General features: G+C 42.9%; 1 protein-coding gene across 5 annotated transcripts; it reads left to right on the top strand.

Moving 5' to 3' along the window:
* The first annotated feature begins 754 nt into the window (after window positions 1-754).
* Window positions 755-21291, top strand: C6H14orf180 (chromosome 6 C14orf180 homolog). 5 transcript variants are annotated; one of them, XM_040067907.2, is made up of 6 exons: window positions 755-930; window positions 8867-8974; window positions 11540-11606; window positions 12658-12784; window positions 14523-14549; window positions 17949-21291. In XM_040067907.2, the coding sequence occupies exons 2-6, from the start codon at window positions 8931-8933 to the stop codon at window positions 18149-18151; spliced, it is 468 nt and encodes a 155-aa protein (XP_039923841.1). In that variant the 5' UTR covers window positions 755-930; window positions 8867-8930; the 3' UTR covers window positions 18152-21291. The 5 variants fall into 5 exon arrangements, with proteins under 5 accessions (XP_039923841.1, XP_039923840.1, XP_039923838.1 ...); XM_040067906.2 differs by having other exon boundaries at window positions 11481-11606; XM_040067904.2 differs by lacking the exons at window positions 755-930; window positions 8867-8974 and adding an exon at window positions 10048-10366 and having other exon boundaries at window positions 11481-11606; window positions 17952-21291.
* Window positions 21292-21337: the final 46 nt, after the last annotated feature.

Here is a 21337-nt window from a genome sequence, read left to right as displayed (position 1 = left end):
AAGTTTTGATCTGTTTACTCTGATACTATTCCTCAGGCAGGGATCAATCACTTAAAATCAGAGACACTGTAAAAAATTTATGGTAAATACAGCTAAAATCAAATATCCTGGTACACTTTTATTTTATCCAAGATAGGGTTTAGTGAAATGCAAGACAAATTTATCCCAGATGTAACTCCAGTAACAGCAGTAAACATTGGACAGAGAGGAACTCAGTTCATTTGCTTCACCTTACCTTATTTATGGAAACTGAAATACTGCTAATGCAAGCAGAAGTGCAAGGGGGGGACAAGTTCATAGCAATTCCCTCTCCATGGTCACCATGGCTATTTGTGCTTTGTTTCACTCTATTAACAAATTATTAAGCATATTGACTACAGCTCCGTGGTTTGAGATCAAGAATGTGAAGAATCCATTTTTATTACTTTATTAAGTTTTTTATTTAACCCGGTAGTAAAACTACTCAGCTGTGCGGTGAAATCTCAATTAAACAAATGCTCCAGCGGTTATCGAAGTTGGTTTCCCTGTAAAGGCTGTGCTCTGTTATCAGATGCTGTTATCCAGTACATAGATCCCTGCTTTCCAGCAAGCATCGTTCCAGGAGTGCTTTGAAAGCTTTCGGGCTCTCCCAGTGATTGCTTCGCTTTTCTTTCACAGCAATTACAGTCTCTTCATTTAATTTCAATGGAAACTTTAGTGTTTTAGACCTTGCCCATGTAGCTGAATGCTCATCTCTGGATCTTATTTCCAGTCCTCAGGAGGACCGGTTTTGATGACCTAGTCTGATTACAGCATCTTTGACAGCTTTAAAGGAATTTGCCCTGGGGAAGAAGACAGCTGCTGCCCTGATGAGGGATTTTTCTGAGCAGGTCACCCAAGCCCGACATGTCAGTGTGAGATGCTGCCTACATTTTTCATCGTGACCAACAGGTACGTCTAAAAAAGGTCGTGTGTTCTTGGCTGCACAGGCCAGTGTGGAGAGAGCCGCTGTCATTAAACTGCTTAACCTCTTCCTGTCAAAACACTGCAACTTCTTGGCTTCTTTTCCATGATGTTCTATATTCAGCCTCTCTGAAAACTCTGGGCAAGATCTTTGTGCTGGTGTGAAGTGGCATTGCTCCTTCAGTTTATACAGACTGCAGGGTGGGAACAGTCTCTTTGCCAGTGTCTGCAGTTCTTGTACAGCTCTGGTCTCAAACATGGCTGATGAAATTGAGAACATTATTTATGAACAATAGTAACCCTTGTTAGGGGCTGCAACAAAGTAACTCATCAGAGTTTTTAGAATTGAATCAGTGTAAAAACAAGATGGTAATTTGTTCCCCTAGAGCCCATTTTTTTCATGAATGTTGAAAACAAGATTAACAACATTTCAAATCCCAAACAACCCATTTTACCAACAGAAATGAGGTCTGATCTGCTTAACATGGTGTGGATCAGGAGATCTCCATGTTTCCTTCCTAATGACATACCCAAACTCAATAATTAAACGCTATTTTACTCAGATAAATACCTAGAATGAATGGATCATGATTCAGATGGGTATGTTTTGCAATAAATGATTTTGACAAATATCTGAATTTAAAAAGTTCTATATCTTCATCTTGGAGCAGCTACTTTACTTTTTGGGTAGAAAATAAAGATTTCAGGTAGAAAGGCCAGAATTACCACTGAATGAGCTGGGGTAGTGCCAAGATTTAGAAGAATTCATCCCCAAGATATCTTGAGCCCTGGTTTTGGTTTTGCAAAAGACATAACTAGACTGCTTGTAGTTCTGAGAGGTGTTTGGTACTTGGAGCACTAACTTCTCCTCTTCAGTGCCAGCCCATTTCCACCACATGCTGCCCCAAAATCAGACTCTCAGATTCTGAACTGACAAGTAAAGGTGACAGCTACCAGTGCCACCTGCTCCACATTCTCCAAATACTCTTTTTCCTCCTCTGTATTTTTTATTTATGTTTCATATTCCCAGGGAAAGAGAAAAAAAAAAAAAAAAAAAAAAAAAGGACTGTCATTTTGCTGTCTTGCTGTTATTTGATTTGTATTTGGTAAAGGAAACGGGGCTGAAGGTGTCTTTTCTGAAATGACAATGGAGAGCACAGAAGAGACCAAACCCACCAGCTCTGATTAACCTGGCACCTCTTAGTCTAAATCTCTGACACTGATGCTGGCTCACAACGGATCCTCCTGAAAGACATGACAGAATGGTGATTCCTGGAGCATCCCTTGTTAGTAACCTTTTTATCTGGGCTGTCAAATAGTCCATTGAAGAAGTCGACACTATTCCCCAGTTCTGGAATTATCCACACAGCAAGTAACAAACCTTGCCAAAAGCAGGAAAAGGTGTTTCAAATCTACGAAGGTGTCACAAAGACAGGAGAGAACTTCTGGGAAGGAGGACTGGTGGTGCCACTTTTTCATCATCTTCACTTTAGAGCTGCAAAGACCCTTTTGGCTCAGTATGCTCCAGAAAGAATCAAATATTTTCCCAGATTTCCAATACATAGGAAGAAATGCTAACTATAGGTAGGAAATAGAGGAACATTCCAGTCTCAAAACTTCTCCCAGAAACTATTGCTGGAGTGGGTATAATGAATGAAAGAGAGAATGCAAGACACTGCACTAGCCCTGTATACCCAAAAGTTTTGTTCTTGTCAGGCACCAGCCTTGTAGTCAGAATCACATTATAGACCACGAGCTCAGCTTCCACTCTTCTCCCTTCAGACACTATTATTTCTGCATCTCCACAGCTGTCCCATGAAGCTTCATTCCCTGCCTTTGCATTTCTCTGCCTTTGAAAGAAAAGGCAAAGTAATTTCTATTGTTTCATTGAGGAGACTGAAAGGCTCATACACTTGAGATGATGAAAAATACACTGATGAAAATGCTCCACGGCAGAGAAAAAGCATTTGTTGAGGCAGAGATGATTCTGACCTGCATATTAATTTAAGCTGAGAGGTTTCCTGTTCCTGGACCAAATTTCTGATAAGAATGAAGGAGAGAATGGGGGAGAAAGAGAGACAGCTGAGCTGTTAGAAGGCAGCTAATGAGAAGCTGAATCTTAGGGGCATTGCACTTGAAGGTTCTGATTCAAACCTGCCAGGGGTCAAAGCTGGGCCCTGTTTTCCCACTCTATTCTCAAAGCACATCCTGCTCTCAGCTATCCCATTGTAAGACACAGATTGTCTTGGTGTGAGCAGGATCCTACAACTCTTGAAGGAATGCCAAAGGATGCTCTGCTTTGGGATGAAAGCACAACTTAAATATTCAGCTTGCCTCTGCAAAACTGTAACTGGCTTTCAACCTGACTTATCTGTAGAGCCTGATGCCAACAAGTGTACTTTGATGTTCTGCCTGAATTTTCCCTTGCTTATTTTCTTTGCCTCAACATAAACTGAGATGAAATTGAATATAAGCTCTAGAAGCACTCGGCCGGTTTTGGAAATTGTACCAATTACTTTTTGTTAAACCTATTTGTTTTTCTCTGAAATCACCAGTCTCCAGGGCTTGGAGAGGTGGAGGAGGGAGACTTACATACTAATTAGAAAAACAAATATCATCATTAATAGACTTAACATTAATGTAAAGCAGCTGCCAATGACACAGGGATTTTCCACTTTCTTTTTATAATCTTTATCATCCAATATCATCATCCAAATCCTTTCCAATTCATGGGGTTTTTTTAACTTATTTGTGCTTTTTTTACACTTAAATCTGCTCTTTTCTCCATTTTTCTGTTCTTCTTTCATGCCATTAATCTAATCTAATCCTCTTCCAAGGTGACACAGCAAATAGAGCCCAAGGGCATTTACATCAGTGCCCTCAAATCATGTTATGTAGTTGCCTGTGTCTTGGTGCTCTGTGATTCCCTTGGCTCCTTCCCTTCCCTTGCCACTGCTGTCAGCCCTGCTTGCTGCCCCTCTCAGGGCCACTTTGGCATTAATGGCTGCCAGGTTTCTAAAATCCTTTTTAGGGGAGATTGAGTGGCTCACAGAAGTCAGCTGGAGTCTTTTGATACCTGGGATTAAAACAAGACCACTAATCCCCTTTTGAGGTTGTATCCTGCAGTCATCCTAGCTGGATTTCTCCTCAGGTCAAAGCTCACCTAGGAAAGTGGGCAGGAAGCCCCAATGAACACAACATCAAGCACAGAGTGATTACTGCCAAAATAGAACTCCTGAAGATAATTCCACTTTCCCTGCTTCTAAGGGGTTTTCTTTGCATGCCTTTTCTCTTTTATGCCAGCTCAGATGTCCTCCTGCTGGCAGTGGGTTTCTCCTAATTCATCTCATGGCTGATGGCAGCCCTGCCATCACCAGCAGCCCAAATGCTTTGGGCAGAAATTACAGTTGCACAGTTTTTGTTCCTAAAATACAATGAGTGTGTAACAAAAGCTGACTCAGAATGACCTCACTTGCTCCAGCCCTGTCCATTTCCTACAGCCCACATCAACAGGACTGACTGATTTGGAATCAGCGAGCCAACAGCAGATATTAGCATTTGGTTCCTTGGTAACTCTTACTCAATCCATACATGTTTTACAGTTTAGGTCCCAGTGACAGGATGATCAGAAAAAATTAGAAAATCTCATGTGGAATAAACCTAATGTCTACAGGACATTTCTAAAATAAAAATGCATGTTGAATCAGAAATAATAACTTGGTTGCAATCTCAGAATTCTAATTATGAAATGGATATGAAATCATTCTGTAATTATTTAGAAAGTTCATTTCAGCAGCCAGAAATTCTCTCTGTGTTTAATATCTATCATCACAAGTTCTCTGTGGTTATTTGTAAGCTCTACTCGGAAAGACACATGAATAAGTGGGGCAATTTTAAGAAATGGAGACAGATTTGTGCCTTTTATAAGTCAATGGACTCATGCCAGGGATAAATTGAGACCAAATTTCTCAACATAGTGAAATCACTTCCAGTCAGTCCAAACAGAGCAGAGATTGCTCTGCCCTGCAGCAGGGATGTTCTCACCATAATGCAAAACTCCACAACACTTCTGCTCAGTGCTTCTATCTTCGCCTTAGAAAAGAGCCCAGTTCAAACCCAGGGAAAACCTGTGCACAAGGTGGATTTTAAACTGGTGCCACAGCTCCAGGAACATGACCATCACTTTGAAGGACCTGCCACGTGTTCCCCCTGTACTCAGCACTGGTGAGGCTGCACCTTGAATCCTGTTTGCAGTTTCAGGCCCCTCTTAAGAGAGACATTGAGGTGCTGGAGAAAGTCCAGAGAAGGGCAAAGGAGCTGAGGAAGGGTTTGGAGGACAAGACTCATGAGAAGCAGCTGAGGAAGCAGCTCCGGTTTTGACTGGAAAAAATTAGGCTCAGGGGAAACCCTATCACTCCCTACAACTGCCTGAAAAAAGGTTGTAGATGGGGGGTGTTTGCCTCTTCTCTCAGTTAACAAGAAATAGAGCAAGAGGAAATTACCTCAGATTACACCAGGGGAGGTTTAGATTGGATATAAGGAAAGATTTCTTCACCAAAAGGGCTGTCAAGCACTGGAACAGACCACCCAGGGAAGCTGTTGGGTCACTGTCCCTGGAGGTATTTAAAAGACATTTAGATGTGGCAGCTGGGGACGTGGTTTAGAGGTGGCCTTGGCAGTGCTGGGGTAACACTGGGCTCACTGACCTTAAAGGTCTTTTCCAACCAAAACAATTCTGAGACTCTACATCTGCAAATAGGGCCACAGCTCTGCCTTCAGCAGTGGGCTCTGTGATGGGTCGGATGGCCACATGCGGTAACACCACCCCTAATCCAATTTTTACACAGGTTAACAATGCAGGCCTACAGGTCCTGGATGAATGGCCCAGGTCTGCCCACCTGCATCAAAGGGGTGCTTACAGATCAGTGAAAACTTCCAGCACAGGGCAGTAATAATGAAAATGCAAGGAGGTCCCACTGGGAGGGTAATCCTGCGGGTCCTTCATGGAGCACAGGGACTGTTGATGCTGCACTTTGCACTGATCACAGCTGCACTTCCTTGGGGAAAAATGCACCTGGACTCACTCTGGGCATCACAGGAACTAACAGATATACAGGAAGGAAAACGGATTGCTTTCATCCTGGCTGGCTAAACACACCAAGTGTTACTGGATCATCTTCCCATTCAGTGCTCTGTTTCCATCATGCGTTGTAGCTGATCTTTTTTTTCACCAACTGCACAAAACCACCCCATTTTGGATTGACTGCCAGACAACAGATTAATCGTGGTCCTTCTGGATGTGGAATGGAAACATGCAGTCCAAAGAGCTGATTTTCATCTTGAGGCTGGGAATTACACAGTGCTTTCTTTGCTGGAAGGCTGAGAAGAAGAAATGGTGCTGTGTGACATCTCATGGGTGTCCCATAACTTCCAGCAGTAAATCTGTTTCTCCAGAGGCAGAAAAAAGAAGGAGGCAACAGCTAATTGTGGGGCAATTTGCTGTTTTATTTCCTGATGTACTCCCTGACTAGTGGAAAATCACTCTTGGCAAACACAAAACTTACCCTGCTTCCAAAAGGTGCATCTCTAAATTATTGATCAAGAGTACGCAGAACCGCGAAAGGTGGAATACTGAACAAAGGCTCAATTGACACTCTGGAAGTTGAGGAAGATATGGAAGACACCCCTCTAATTTATTTATTCCTTTTCTGTTCTGTTATCCTGATATGCTGCTTCCAGTTACCACTGCACCCCGCACTGTATGGTATTACGTGATTTTGTTTTCAGATTGTTGGAGATAAAGTTACTTCATTATTAATATATATGCACTGTGCATATCCATAAATATTGAATATGTACGTGTGTGTGTGTGTGAACCTACTGGAAGTGTTAATAGTTAAGATAAACGAAGTCCATTATTGCAATGAGTGACTATTTCTATGACCCTATTTGCAATAAAAGCAGATTCAATGATATGAGAAAATTGCTAGGTTTCAGAATAATTGAACCAGGCCAGATGAATCCCCACAAAGGCATCATTTACCAAGTACTTTGCTTGTCTAAAATATTTATTCCCACAGAAGGAAATGGAAAAAGAGTTCATATTGTTACACGGCTATCCTCTGAGTGTAAAATTGTTTTATCATGTTATGTTTATTTCCTAGACATCTTCCACTGGGCCATTGCAGAAAAAATACTGGCTGTGCAGTTAATTCCTTTGTGTGGACTGTTCATATTTATTCTCTGGGAAGTCAATCATGTTTTGTTTAGGCATGTTTTGTTTTTCTGCTGAGCAAACACTTAACCAACCCTTTTCTTGTAAAAAGTTATTTGCATTTACATTGTGCACCATTCAATGTCGGTGCTACAAAGAGAGTTGAAATGTTTTTGCTTTCCCTCCTATCTACTATGGGACAGAAGTGGGTCTCTTGATGAAAATGTTGGTGTTGCTCTTTAAAACTGCAGTATATTGTTTGTGTTTAAGGGCTACATCAGTAGTTATAGATAATTTTAGTTTGTCTTGTAGTGAAAGCCTGGATAGATTTTTACTATTAAATGTTCACAGCGAAATGATTCCAAGCAATCTACAGACAAAGAATTACTCCCAGCAATTATCCACTGAATAAATCTGAATAATGAATACATTCACAAAAGTCACTATCTATTTGTGAACAATTAGCTGAAAGAAATAGAGGTGACACTCTCAAGCTAAATAATTCATTTATGAATTATTTGACCAGCTTTGTTTCTGACCTACATTGCATAAAATGAGATCAAAGCTTAGATGAAAAATTACTTTAAAAAGAAGGGCAATATTAAAGGAAGTTCTTACAGCTTCTAATGCAGAAATCATTCCACTATAGTTACTATTATTTATTACCAGTGGTTTCAGAGGCTAGATAAGTTATTTTCCTGGATTCTTTTATTTTAAGCATTGGGCTGTATTTTATTCCTAACATATATCCAATTTGAGGTTGCTAAACTACAATCAAAAGCACTTAGCATGAATGGAACTGTCCCTGTCATGAGATTTGAACCCCTGACATCTTTATCCACTGAAACTTGAGTGCCCAGGTAACTACTAATTATTCAAGCATTTACAACCATTACTATCAATATAATTAGCACATCTTAAGATAAGAGTGAGAATGCCACTATGAAATTATCACTCCTGGCATTTAGATAGCAATCTTTCATGAAAACTATTATAAGCTGTCCAATTATTTTTCAATCAAATGAACAAAAAAATTGTTTACTTTTATGGGCAATCTAGAACTGAAAAGAAATGGTTTCTGGCATTAAAAATTACAAATGTTGTCTCCATATGTCCATTTCTTGGATACATCAGATCCTATGAACTTCTGCATTGGTGGCTTTTTGGTTCGTTTGTTTGTGGGTTTGGGGGGTTTTTGGTTTTTTTTTAAGAAATCACCAAAATCTCTTCGACCAAATACTTGGGAAACTGTGAAACCTTCCTTTGAACAAAACCAGGTTCAGTGAAAAAGACATGAACAAGGTTTCTCATTCAGGTTTAAAAACTGACAAGTGCATTGCCCTGCTCTGCAGGAATAACAGACTTCACAAGACCTTATGTGCCTTGCTGGGTTACACTAATAAAAATAAATGAGACAAGTCCCATGGACAAAGTCAAAGCTAGATGAGGACTAGAGTCTGACTTCCCTAATCCCACCTTCATCAGTTTTGCTGGCCAAAACAGGCAGGTAAATTCCTTCTTACATGTATTAGTAGTAAGCAATTATCACAGCAGCAGGAAAGAGGAGCCAGAGAATCCAGGGACCATAGTTTGACAGGTTTTGTCACCTTTATGTCTAGGATCTATTATGAACAAAATTTTAAAGACTGTCTTTTCTCCACCAAAAGCCATCCTAGATATCCTGAAATAACTTTTGTGGAACACTTGCAGGACACGGCAGAGAGGGGATTTGGGGAGCATTTCACAAGGCCTGCAGCTGTGAGCTGGTTTCAGCATGAGGAAAAGCCCTCCATCACCCCAATGCACAGGAAAGAGAAGGTAAGGTAACCCTCTCCAGGGGGATTTTAGATATGGTGCATTCAGTGGAGAGCCCTAGACCAGCAAAATCTGTTCCTCTCCACATGGATACTGATGTCACTAAGGGCAGCCTTGAGGACAGTAGACCCAGGCAGAGGCTGAGCTGCAGGAGGGCAGCACATCCTGGAGGGTCAGCCACATATCAGCCACAGAAGCCTCCTTTGCTGCTCTGGCACAGCTTTCTCTGGGGGAGGATCCCAACCTTCTCCATCTACTCACCCATTCCCATATCCCTGAAAGGAAGTGAATAAGCAGTGAAGCCCACAGAGCAGCTGTGCCCTCTGGTTCCCAGTGCCTGTATGAGCACCTTGCAAGCCTCTCTGCACTGCAGAACAAGGGCCAGCCTGAACATGACACGGAAATATCCATCCAACCACCTGTTAAAAAACCCAAACCATGTACATTACACATGGCACTGCAAATAAATAGCTCCAGGATAAGAACAAAACAACAAACAAACAAAGAAACAAACAAAAAACCAGCACACCCTTCTGCTGGCAGGGACAGTAAACCCAGTAAACCAGTATATTTCAGCAATCATGGCAGGTACTTCTAAGTAAAAATTGTATATTTGATGATGCCCAGCCTTCAGCATTTGACAAGGGGCTGTTAAACCCACTTGAACAGTAAATCTCCTCTCTTTCTATCAATAATATTATAATATAAGTAGAAATGTCAAATGTTTAAATCCCACTTTATTACTATAATAATGGATTTAATTTGTAAAACATATAAAGTGAGGCCATAACTGTTCTGGAGGGAGATATCTGTCATTCCACTGTATTTATATAATTTCCTGATGGCTTTACCCATTATACTTTGAATGGAAGGAGGATTAAAAGCAATCCCACTTGCAAGATTTTTGTGATTGGGAATGGATTCCAGAAAGGAAACAAATGTGATCACAGAAATGCAGCAACTGTTATTGAAAAAAGCCACCCTCAACTCCACATTCACGCCAAACAAATATGTAGGTGTTTATCTGTGACTTGCTCCATTCAGACCCTCTCCCGCTGCCAGAAAAGCCCTGTTTCCAGCTGCACAATCAGTGCTATCATGATGTGCTATTTTTGGCTCCTGAGTACATCTCAGGCAGTGCCATCCTTCCCACGCCAGCCCTGGTACAAAGAGCAGAGACTCCTCTTTCCTCTCCCCTGTCCTCTGTGGCCGCTCCTCCGGCTCTGTTCCCACTGCAGAGGGGTCTCTGGGCGCTTCTCCCTGCTCCTCCTCATTTTCCTGGGAAAGGGGCTTTCCATCCAAAGCTTCGTGTGGGAGGTTTCCTGTTGGCATCCAGAGTACATGTCCCAAATATGTCCAGCCTCACCCTCTGATCCTAGTGCCAAAGAGCTGCAGGTAAGTAACCTTCTGATGGGTGATGGAGTCCCTCTGTCCTGTGCCCGGGCTTTGTTACAAATGGGTTGTTTTTAGGGTCGTACAATTTCCCAGCTATCAGTTTGGTAGGTTTCCAGCTCTCGTCACAGTATGCTAACACCAGATTTCTGTCTGTGGGTACAGTGCTTTTTTTGTTGTGACACTGTGTATTTTTGATTTCCACAAGTTACTAAAGTCCAGCAAATATCATAAAAGCCACTTAATTTTAAGGTCTTCCTTGGTTAGGTGCTATCCAACCAGCTAGTTGTTTAATGTTTTTCTCTTCTGATGTGATGTCACTGCTAGGTGTTTGGAAAAGCTCATACGGACAACAGCTGCACTTGCAGTTATAAATCTCTTCAAATACAAGGTTCAGTTTCCTTGGCTGTGCCACAGGAGAAGCCGTCAGAGCTAATGTTATAACCACCCCTAGCCTGAGCCGGGCTGTGTCTCCCTAAACCTGTTTCATTTCACACAGAATAATCAAATATTCATTATGTGAGTAAGCGTGTGTGTGGCTGTCGCAGAGTGATTGGGGTACTCACCTGGTAGATGAGAGACCCTGTTCCCAGTGACCGCTCCAATGAATATTTAAGTATTACCTATTAAGTATTCATTGGAGCAAGGGTAGGAGCAGGATTCTGCCACCCCCAAGGGAGCACCCAAACACCAGGCTGTAAAGCCATTCTTTCTTTCTTTCTTCAGCTCAATGAATATTTAATTATTCAAGGCCAAACAAGACAGCTTCAGTGGCAGAGACTGAGATTCCCTGCTCCCACGTGTGCACCATAAATCTGATTATGAGGATGTGTATGAAAGATGTGGCTTTGCATTTCTTGGAACTTGGAAGAAGTGAAATCCAGGTTTCCCATAACTTGAATGGGGCTTCCAGCTTCTTAGCTGCTGAATGAAAAACACAGAGCTCCAGCACGCACTGTCCACAGTCATGAGGCAGAGGTGATATGACCCTGAGATTAGAAAACATGCTTATCAGTGATGAGATTGGTTTTATGAATCTCTCAGGAGAAGGAATCAAAGCTGAAGACATTCCTCACCCCATGGCAGTTCCTGCTGACTATGTAATGTGTCTTTTGAGGTTTTCCAAAATGTGATGTGTAAGAAAACCTATTTATCTCCTGTACTCTGGCATCTGAGACTCCCAGATTGCGGTCAATGGAACATAATCCTGCTTCTGCAGCCCAAGGAGGGGGTGTGTGAAATGGTGAGTGTGGGGAAAACATCCAATGAGAAAAGGCAATGGCATCTGGGTCTAAGAAGTGACAAAAGTAGATAATTGAGGAATAGAAAGATCAAAGCAAGGAGAAAAATTGAAGTAAGGAGCAGGCAATCACTGAGTGGGAGAACAACAAACAAGAGGGGAAAAGGGAGCAGGGACAGTGACCAGAAGAAAAAAATACCTTTATCTTGAAGAGGAACAGAGGGGAGAGATGGAAAGGGCTAGAGAAGATTACTTCAGTTGTAAAAATAAAATATTGAGACTCTCTACCCCTGTCTTTGATCATTGAAAAGCAGAAAAGTTGCCATCTGCTCTCTACCACCAGAGGACAGTGGGTGTCTGAAACAAGGTTCTTTGGTTTCCCTTTGAGCAGCTGACGGTGGGAATATTCCCATGCAGAACAGGGACTTATTACTGTTATTTTAGGTCTGTTTCTTGTAATTTCAAAGAATCCACAGCATTATGATTCTGTTGTCAAAGACTAAATGTGGTTTCCAAGCAAAAAACAGAGCAACATCATAATTGTTACATCGAAGTGCAAATAATTCTCTACCCATCAGGAGTGTCCAAACCCAAGCCAGCTGCATAGTCCCACCTGTTGAAATGGCAACACTGCATTCTGAGCAGAACTGCTTAGCTCAGACCATTTAAAGGTGCTCCAAATGATACGGTTCATATATTTCATATCACATTTATGTTCTTCTAAGAGCAGCCCAAGGCTGTTGAGCAGCCACCTTCAGCAAATATTCGTTACAATTTAGAGAAATCCTTTCTGAACATTTTGCTGTCCATGGCTTTAACTATCCCTTTCCCTGAGAATAGAACTTTAGAGTACTGCAGGTCTATGGCAATGCAGGAATATCCCTTTGTCTTGCTGTAAATATTACAGTGGTCTGACTATATCCAAGCAGATGTTGTTGTATATCACGTCCTTCGAGCAACACGGTAACATATCCACCAAAGATCAAAAACTTCACCCAGTTACATTAACCCTGTTTGAATGGCCACGTGTTTTGTGTTTTGATGAACTCTCTAGACAGATGACAGTAGCTATCCTCCTTCCATACTGAGGAAAAGGCCACCTGTGGACCAAGGTGTGGGGGAAAAGCGGAGAGCAGAGAGAAGGGTTCGATTTCGTGAGCCAGAAGAAGTCATTGAACATGGTATGCTCAATTTATCAGGAATTTTGGCATGACCTTTCCAGCTTTTAATATCCACTCTGTCTGTCCACATCAGCTTCCCCCTCTGATAATTTGAGATTTTTAGCTCAGCACAGAGCAGAGGATGGATGATTTTTGCTCTGTGCTCTGCAGAACTGCATCTGGTCCCTCTGCCTGCCTGCCCTGGGGGGAGACAGGCTCCTGCCTCACCCCCAGCTGTGGTGACAGTGACCTCCTGAGTCAGCTCCCACACGGATCATTCTGGATTATGGGCCTGGCTGGGCCCCAGGGCTTCCCCAGAGCAATGTTTCCACTCAGACCAAATTTAAACGTAATTATGTGGTAACTAGGGTGCCGCAGAATACAATAGCAGAGGTCTGAGCCTAGAAGCCAGGATGTAACAACTTCTGCCAACAAAGGCATCCAAGGACTGACCCAGCTATCAAAACCTCTGGTCTTTTCATTCATGAGCCAAAATATTGCAAGTGGGTGAACCAGGAGTGACCTTCAGCAGAGGTCTGGCACAAGGATCCAGTTTGCACTTCTGCATGCGCTCTATGCCATACCAAATAATAACTGGTGTTACTTTCTGACTTTCCCAAACTCACCCAACCAAGAAAATTGTATTTATTGATAGAGAACTAAAATTATATGGGTTTGATATGTCAGTTGGTCAAAACACAGGTGGCAGAATGGTAAAATTTCCATGTCAGCCACCTGTTTGGACTGCTACAGCTTCTGAAAATGAAGGCTTGGCATCTGTTGATGTGTCTATTAACAGAACTCTGATTTGTTTGGCAATACATTGTTTGGGATGCCTCTTGATGCATGAAAGGAAAGCTGTTTCTTGATAAGCTTGTTGACATGGCCTGGGCTTTCCCACCAAAACTGAACTCCTGGAAAGACTCAGTGAGTCAGCCTTAAATTCCTCAAAGCTCATCTGACTGCCCAAGAGCAGGATTCTGATGGGAATTAATAACTCCCTCAGCTCTCTGCATGAGTCCATGCCACATCAGCACTGGGAATCCTGCAGCTAGTCCAGCCCAGGGGACCAGGATGGTCTCCCACTGGCTCTGACTTCAGCAAAGCCCTGCTGGAAATCCTGTGGGGAGCTGCTAGCATGGAGAAGACTCTGACTCTTTTTCATGGAGCCATGTGAAACCTTCCAAGCTATAATTAACATTCTGTGTTGCAAACAGTCTGTGATTTAGATTATTTGCTGTTTGTCCACACAATATTATTCACATTGAGGCTGGTAAAACAAAGGTTTCTGGCAGTACTTAAATATTTCCACTCTATGGACTTTTCATCCCGGATTGTGTCTGTGCCCTGGCTGCCAAGCAGATGCCTTTCCAGGATATTGTTGATGAAAGTTATTCTGACAGTGCTCTCTTGACTTTCAGTCTTTCAGCCTGCTGGTCTAAATCCTTTCCTTTCTAGGAATTATGAGAAACAAGGGAGGGTTTTAGCAGAGCTGTTTCCCAGCCTCCCTTCAACAGCAGCAATCCTGCCTCTGAATTCTCACACACAATAATTTTTCCTCACTTTCCTGAAGTGCATCTGCATGTTTGCATGGAGTGGGTAGGTCCTCATCCAGAGCCAAAAGTGGTGTAAGTGGTTGCCCAGCATCTCCAAGGTGATAGGCAATTTCAGAGACACTGCTTGGTTCTGGCTTTTCTTGCTCACCTGCTGCCAAGAGACCTTTCCAGGCGAGTAAGAACATTTTCATTCTGTTTTCTAGTCATTTCCTGCTGTGACTACGTAGTGGGTAAGTTGAATTTTTCACATTATAACTGTGAGCCATCCACAGCATTAACCTGAGTTTGCTTTTGCAGCTGGTGGGATGCACTTTGCAGATATACCCTCCATAGACACAGTAGTTTGTGCTGTCAGTGGTCGCTTTTTCTTCTCAGCATAAGCAGCACAAAGTGCTGATGAGGTCTGGTGCAATTTTAAACAAGACGTCTAGTAAGACAGATAGTGGAAACAAAAATTAAATCCCTGAAGCTATTTTTAATTTAAATATAACTAATATATTTTGTGGCATTAGAATAGGTACAGGTTTCTCACTAAGATATGCAAGGAAAGCACCCCGAGCTACACAATAGTTCTCCCTGCTGAGTTTCGTATGAGGGGAAGAGACAATTCATTTATATGCTGACAGCAGGGTGGAAATAATAAAAATAATCAGGTTTTTTTCTGGTTTTGTTTGAGGCCTGGCAGCCTCACGGACCCCCAAGAAAATGAGCATATCTGGATATTCTGGGGATGGTGAATATTTCTAGAGGCCCTGGGCAACATCCAGCCCCTGCTGTAGGCAGTGCTGTGAAGGGGAGAGGGGTACCTACATATGTGTATATATACACACACAGCCCTGTCGTTTTGGGGAGCCAAAAAGCCTCTCAGGCAGATGTCCCCATATCCCTCAGCAATTGCTACTGTCCAGGAAGAGGGGCTGTATGCTCATGACAATGGAAGCATCATCTAGGGCTGTTACTGGGCGACAAACAGGGTGCTACAGCCAGAAAAGTGTCTGTGGCTTTCCCTGACATTCAGGTGGTTTCAGAGTCTTTTGCCCTCTGCACAGCTCTGTGCCAAATGGATGAAAAAGATGGAGTCTTCAAGTTCTGATTTTTCAAGGTTGCATGCTTCATTTATTGTTTCTTATCTCACAGTTTTCTCAGTGCCCAACAAAGATGTTTGCAGCTGCCTGGACATTTGACGACTCCTCCTGAGCTGGGCTGTCATTATCTTTTATACTAATTGCTACGTATTCTTTATTTATCATTTCTTGCTAATGCCTATTACTAATACTAAACAGGTCATCTCTAGCTTGACCCAATCCCCATTAAACTACTTTGTGCCAACGTCACTGCTGAAATGGAGTGAGGGAAGAAGAAAAAAAAGCAGGAGACAACGCCCCAAATTCTCCATCTTGCCCCCATTCACTTCAGTGCTAGAAACCTAGATTTACTGTTTTTTCACCCTGTGATAAGCTAAACTATTTTTCACACTCTTGTGGCCTGCAAACACTCTCTCAGTGTAGGAAGTCTTTCCCATGGACTGAGATCAAAACCAGTGTCTCTCTGAGCTCTGGGCTGGTGTCCCAGACCCCCCTGTCCAGGTCCTTGACCCTCCAGGGCAGCCAAAGGAATGCCCTGGGCTCCAACAGAAAAGGACATGGTAGAAAAGCGAAGACCAGATATTCTTCAGGGCCCAGTTGAAATGTGTATCCAAGGCAGGAACTGAAACAAAATCTCCTGTATCCAGGTCCATCTCTTTTCTCAGATGAGTTGCCGTAAGACTGGGCACAGGTCTGTGCTCTTCCAACAAGCAATTTAACTAGCAAATTTAAGCATTAAATTTCTAAATGTAATCTAGAAAAGCAAATTTGATTTTCAGCACCTAACTCTAGTGACAGGCTAAAGCTGTTGTGAGTATAGCTCATCACAGTTTTGCAGGTGGAATTATTCTTCTGCAGTGTTTTTTTCTGTTTAGGGATAGAACATATTTCATTACTGAGAGGATATAAGGAAAGCCCAATATTACATTTGAGATCATCCAGAAATTCTACATGGAAAGTAACTTTTTAAAAGTTGAAACGGGTTACAAGCACTTCATATGAACGAGTTGATGTGAAAAGCTGTTCAACTTCCACAGAAAGGTTTCCATGCTCCCTTGAGTGCTCATCAGCTGAGCCCCATGTTGGAAAAGGCAGGTGGGCACCCAGTCAAGAGCTGTAGCCTGGAGTGTGGGAAATCTCGCAAGGGAAACGTCAACTCCCAACTCACAAATCTCTACAAAACCAGAAAGTGGTGAGCAATTCCCTGGCTAAACACCTTCACATCACCCCTTCACAGAATAATGCCAAATAAACAAATTTATAAAATCTGAAAGTCTGCACATGGATAATTTGCAAACAGAAAGAAGGGCTAAATTCAAATGAATAAATTACTTGCTGCAAATAATTCACTCAGATCTATTATGGGACATTGATTTGGTTTCTGGTTAGCTATAAAACGACTGCCTATTAACATTTTACCTTTTCCCCATACACTTTTTGATACATTATTATGTGTTTCTGGCTTGGTTTTATGACTTTTACCTTCCTCTCTGTACATCTGTGTGACAGTTTAATTGACTGGTGTGTATTCCAGGGCTCGGAGTGGGAGCTGATTTAAATATGTTACAGCTAATGTTGGCCCTTTACCCGTAATAATACGCTCCACATTTTTATCTCCTTATTGATTATGTGCATATGGCAGGAAAATAGCTGCACACTATGGGTTTTATTCAGGCATGAATTTGGCTTTCTACTGCATGTTTAATACTCTAAGTGTTTTATGAAATAGTGCCGACTGCGCAATGGCCACGCAGTCAGACAGAGCAGCCAGACCTGACTCAAACTGGATCCCCAAGGCCCAGGGCTGGATACAGGCAGGCAAGGACTGGGACACAGCTGCCAGCAAGCTGAATGCAGCCTCTGATTTCCACGTGTGTGCAGTGCCCGACCCGCGGCACTTGAAAAGTATTTGAAAAATATTTTGAAGGCAAGAAAATTCTTCACAGTACCCTCCTGCTGAAGAGCAAGTGCAGAGGGTGTTCTGGTGTAATTAGCACACACAGCACTCTGAGAGTGGCTCAAACCACCAGAGCTTTCTGAACATGCCTCTTGGTTAATGGAGCCGTGTTTGGGTTCTTTCCATAATTAGCAAGAGTCCCAAACAAGCTGACTTACCAGAGAAAAAGGCAGAAATCTATAGCTTCTCTCTTTTATGGAGCATTTGTGAACATTAAATAATTAGACCAAGTAGCTTCGTATTCTCCTAGTATTCAACTAAACATTTAGGGTAAAGGTATAAAAAATGATTGCTGGAGGGGAAGTTGAGATCATGCATTAGCTATGCTAATCCTGTTCTTATTGTATATAATTAAACTCTTTAAATGCTCCATTAGATGATATCTTTTATACTCACCACCCTCCATCAGGAGGCGTGACTCACTATCACTTAACTGATGCCTACAGAAGTGCTCACCACCAGAGCCCTCTGTACCCTGCTGCTGCCAGAAAACTGGGACAAAGACATCAGCAGGAGATCAATTTGGGAAGTGTTTAAGATGGCAGTAAAATAATGCTGCTTTCTTTTTTCTCCTCATCGCCGTTCAGCAGATGACAGGACATCATCTGGATTGCCTGTGCTCCTGGGGCTCTCGTTTTGTGCGGTGCTGATCCTTGCTGTGAGTCTCTACTACACCAGCATGAAGGAAGATGCCAAAGTCCTGGAGGAATTCCAATCCCGACTTGTCATCTTCTTCCTTCATTTAAGACACGTTGCTCAGAGGTGCTGGACCTGGTTTATGAGGCAGTAGCAGCGTCCTGCAGCCTGACACTGCTAAGAAACATCACAGAAAAGCTCCCAGCGCGCTGCGGCCACATGCAAGGAACGTGTGAGCATCCACCTCAAAGAGCAAGAAAATCATCCCTGCTGTGCACCATCCAGCAAACACTTGTTCTCCTTTCTCCTTCTTTGTGGTTGTTTTTTGTTTGTTTGGTTTTAGGGGTTTTTGTTTGTTTGTTTTTGTTTTTCACATCAATGAACATTCATACTAATGCCTTGAAGTCCCACCAAACCTGTGCTTTATCACCCTTAACAGCAAACAAGTATCTGGATTTTGTTCCCCAGAGTTTAAAAGCTGCTGATATGAGGAGCAAAAGCAGAGAGAGAAATACACTGATCTGTGAAGGCGGCAGCAAGCTCTGAAGAAAAGTCATGTGTGGCTCAGGTCAAGGCTTTAGGTACCAAACCATCTTCCTCCTCAAGTCTCCTAAGAATTATTCTGCAAAAGTTAAAATAAAGCTGAGCTATTGCACAGACACTGCTCTGGTGGCCAAAGGCTTGGCAAGCTGCTATATTTATTTATACACCTGAAATGATTATTAGTAAAATCCCATCAAATGGCTTTCTTGTTTCCCTTCATGCTTTTCTTTTCCTCCATGGGCAAAAACTGTTTCTTAATGCTTCACCTGACTCCCAGGCGTGAAAAAGAACATGGAAACTCATTTAAACAGAAAATAGTTTATTTGCCTAACATAATAAATAGCAGCATTGAAACCCAGGTTAATCATCAAATCAGTAGTTTAATCCTCTGGGTTTGATTCAGTCCATAAACCCCATGGGCTGACAGGCAAGATCTATAAGCGCGCTTGCATTCAGACAGAGGTTATGCCTGGGTGTTCAAGGGCTTCTATCATGGTAATATGGACTGCTTATGAAGGTGTTGGATGCATAGTTCCTTTATCACTCCATTGTCTCACCATACTGTGCATTTGTCTAAAAGGAATCCTTTTAATGGAGCTCATGTGGAACAGTGCTCTGAGTATCCAAGAGGAGAACAAATGACTCTTCATGAGCTTCAAAGAACAGCACAACCAGATTTTTAGACCTCAGATTCTGCTCAGGTAGCACCTGATGTGTGCTTGGGGTTATTTTTTATGGTGAGATTGACATCAGAACCTGTAAGAGCTGAAGGAAAACAAAAAGGGGGGGAAATACTCCAGAGAAGATGAAGAGATGTCTGCAAGACCTTGGCTCATATTCCCCCTGCCATTGCAACCATCAGAAAGAGAAAATGGTGCTTTACTTTTAGTATTTTTTTTTTTAAAAGAGGGCCATACGTCTGCCCCAGCAACCTTCTCCCTAGCAGCCCAAGAACTTTAACCAGGAGAGGATAAACAGAAATACAACACACAACCTCCTCTCAGGAGAAGAGGGGGCAGCAGCGTAACTGAGAACAAGTCCAAAAAACTGCAGACCAAGACAGAAAGAAGTGAAAGAAGTGTCTTCAGTGGCTACTGTCATGCCCCTCTTAAGCTGTCAAAGGCACGAGTGTGGCATTGCACATGAGCTGGTCTGGGAAGCAGAGGGTGTTGTGGCCAGGGAAGCAGAGGGTGCTCTGGTCTGGGAAGCAGAGGCTGCTCTGGTCTGGGAAGCAGAGGGTGCTCTGGTCTGGGAAGCAGAGGCTGCTCTGGTCTGGGAAGCAGAAGCTGCTCTGGTCTGGGAAGCAGAGGCTGCTCTGGTGAGGAAAGCAGAGGCTGCTGTGGCCAGGGGAGCAGAGGCTGCACTGGTCAGGGAATCAGAGGGTGCTGTGGCCAGGGAAGCAGAGGCTGCTCTGGTCAGGAGAGCAGAGGGTGCTATGGCTAGGGGAGCAGAGGGTGCTGTGGCCAGGGAAGCAGAGGCTGCTCTGCTCTGGGAATCAGAGGGTGCTGCAGGAGCAGTGCTTGGCTCAGGGGGCTGTGTGCAGATCACTCTGTACCCCAGCTCAGAGGGTAAGTCCCACCACTTCTTCCCTTCCCTCTCCACTTCTCAGCCCTCCTGCTTAGGCAATAAAGAAGAAAGGTTTTAAACCTGTGTGCGGGTGAATCTCTGGGGAAAAGGTTTAGATTGGTACCTGCGTGGAGCAAGGGGGTCATTTCCACTTCTGTTTGCATTTTTTAATGTTTGTGATCTTTTTAATGTCCAGGTTGAACTTTTTTAGCAAACCAGTGGTGTTTCCTTTTGGCTCTGGGCTGACTCCTCTTAGGACTGTGAGGGAAAATGTGGAGGTGGTATGAAGACCATATATGTGCTCACCTTCTTGCCCAGCTCCCCAGGAGATGGACAGAGGATCACCTTTCCACTGAGCCTGCTTTAAATGGAAAACATCCACGCTCCTCTTGTTGGGGCCCAATTTATTGGTGTGAGTGAGAACTGCTATCACATCTGGGCTGTCAGGGATATTTTGCAGGGGAACAGCTATTTTTGGCTTTGGTGCTGGCTCTGTTTGGGACTGTTTTGGGCATGGGAAAATGCAGCACTTGAGTTATCTTGAGACCACTGTTGAGGTCTCACCATGGCTTTACAAGGTCTCCTGGGTCAGGATTGTTTACTGTGGTCAGTCAGATACTTGGCAGGCAGCAGAAAGCCAAATTAAACTTGCCTCAAGTCCAGAAGGTTTGAAATAAATAAAAGCTAAAGCCTGTTTCTGGCAGAGCAGTGGCATCTTGTAGGTAAAGAAACTGAAGCTAGGAAAGCCACTGCATGTGGGAGTGAATGAAGCAGGTCAATAACATGACTGGGAATAGGAGAAAAATTTCCATCCCCTGGGCCTACATTTCTTTACTGCTGCACAACTTCACTGTGGACTTACCTCTTTTATTTAGTTCTCACAGTGAAGCTCTTTTTCCATTCATCCATCCTGCTTAAATACACACAAACCTTTTTCCCTCTCTGCTCCTTTATTCTTTAGCCATTATAGCTTTATCTTCACCACTGTGAGCTGGATGTCGTTTCTCCTTATTCCTGTTGTATGGTGTTTTCTCTGGGTGTGACACCTTTATGTGCTTGGATGTCTAAAGTTACATAAAATCATCTGTGTCGTGTAATAATCCCCTTGCTGGCCAAGCTGGGCAATATTTGCCTTCAGTACAACTCCTGAGAATTTCTCAATAAAAGTAAAAAGGAGAGAGAGCACATAATTTATTGCAAACAGTGGAGATGCTCACCTGAATTCACACTG

The sequence above is a fragment of the Hirundo rustica genome, chromosome 6 (assembly GCF_015227805.2).
Source record: "Hirundo rustica isolate bHirRus1 chromosome 6, bHirRus1.pri.v3, whole genome shotgun sequence".
Classification (NCBI taxonomy): domain Eukaryota; kingdom Metazoa; phylum Chordata; class Aves; order Passeriformes; family Hirundinidae; genus Hirundo; species Hirundo rustica.
The sequence above is the reverse complement of the archived record's forward strand: the minus strand, read 5'-3'. Positions and strand labels throughout refer to the sequence as shown.

Coding starts and splice junctions, on each gene's coding strand:
- C6H14orf180 (XM_040067903.2), top strand. CDS start 10,070: ATGATGTGCTATTTTTGGCTCCTGAGTACATCTCAGGCAGTGCCATCC. Junction 10,367..11,480: donor CTAGTGCCAAAGAGCTGCAG/GTAAGTAACCTT, acceptor GTGTCTTTTGAG/GTTTTCCAAAATGTGATGTG. Junction 12,785..14,522: donor AGAAGAAGTCATTGAACATG/GTATGCTCAATT, acceptor TCTGTTTTCTAG/TCATTTCCTGCTGTGACTAC.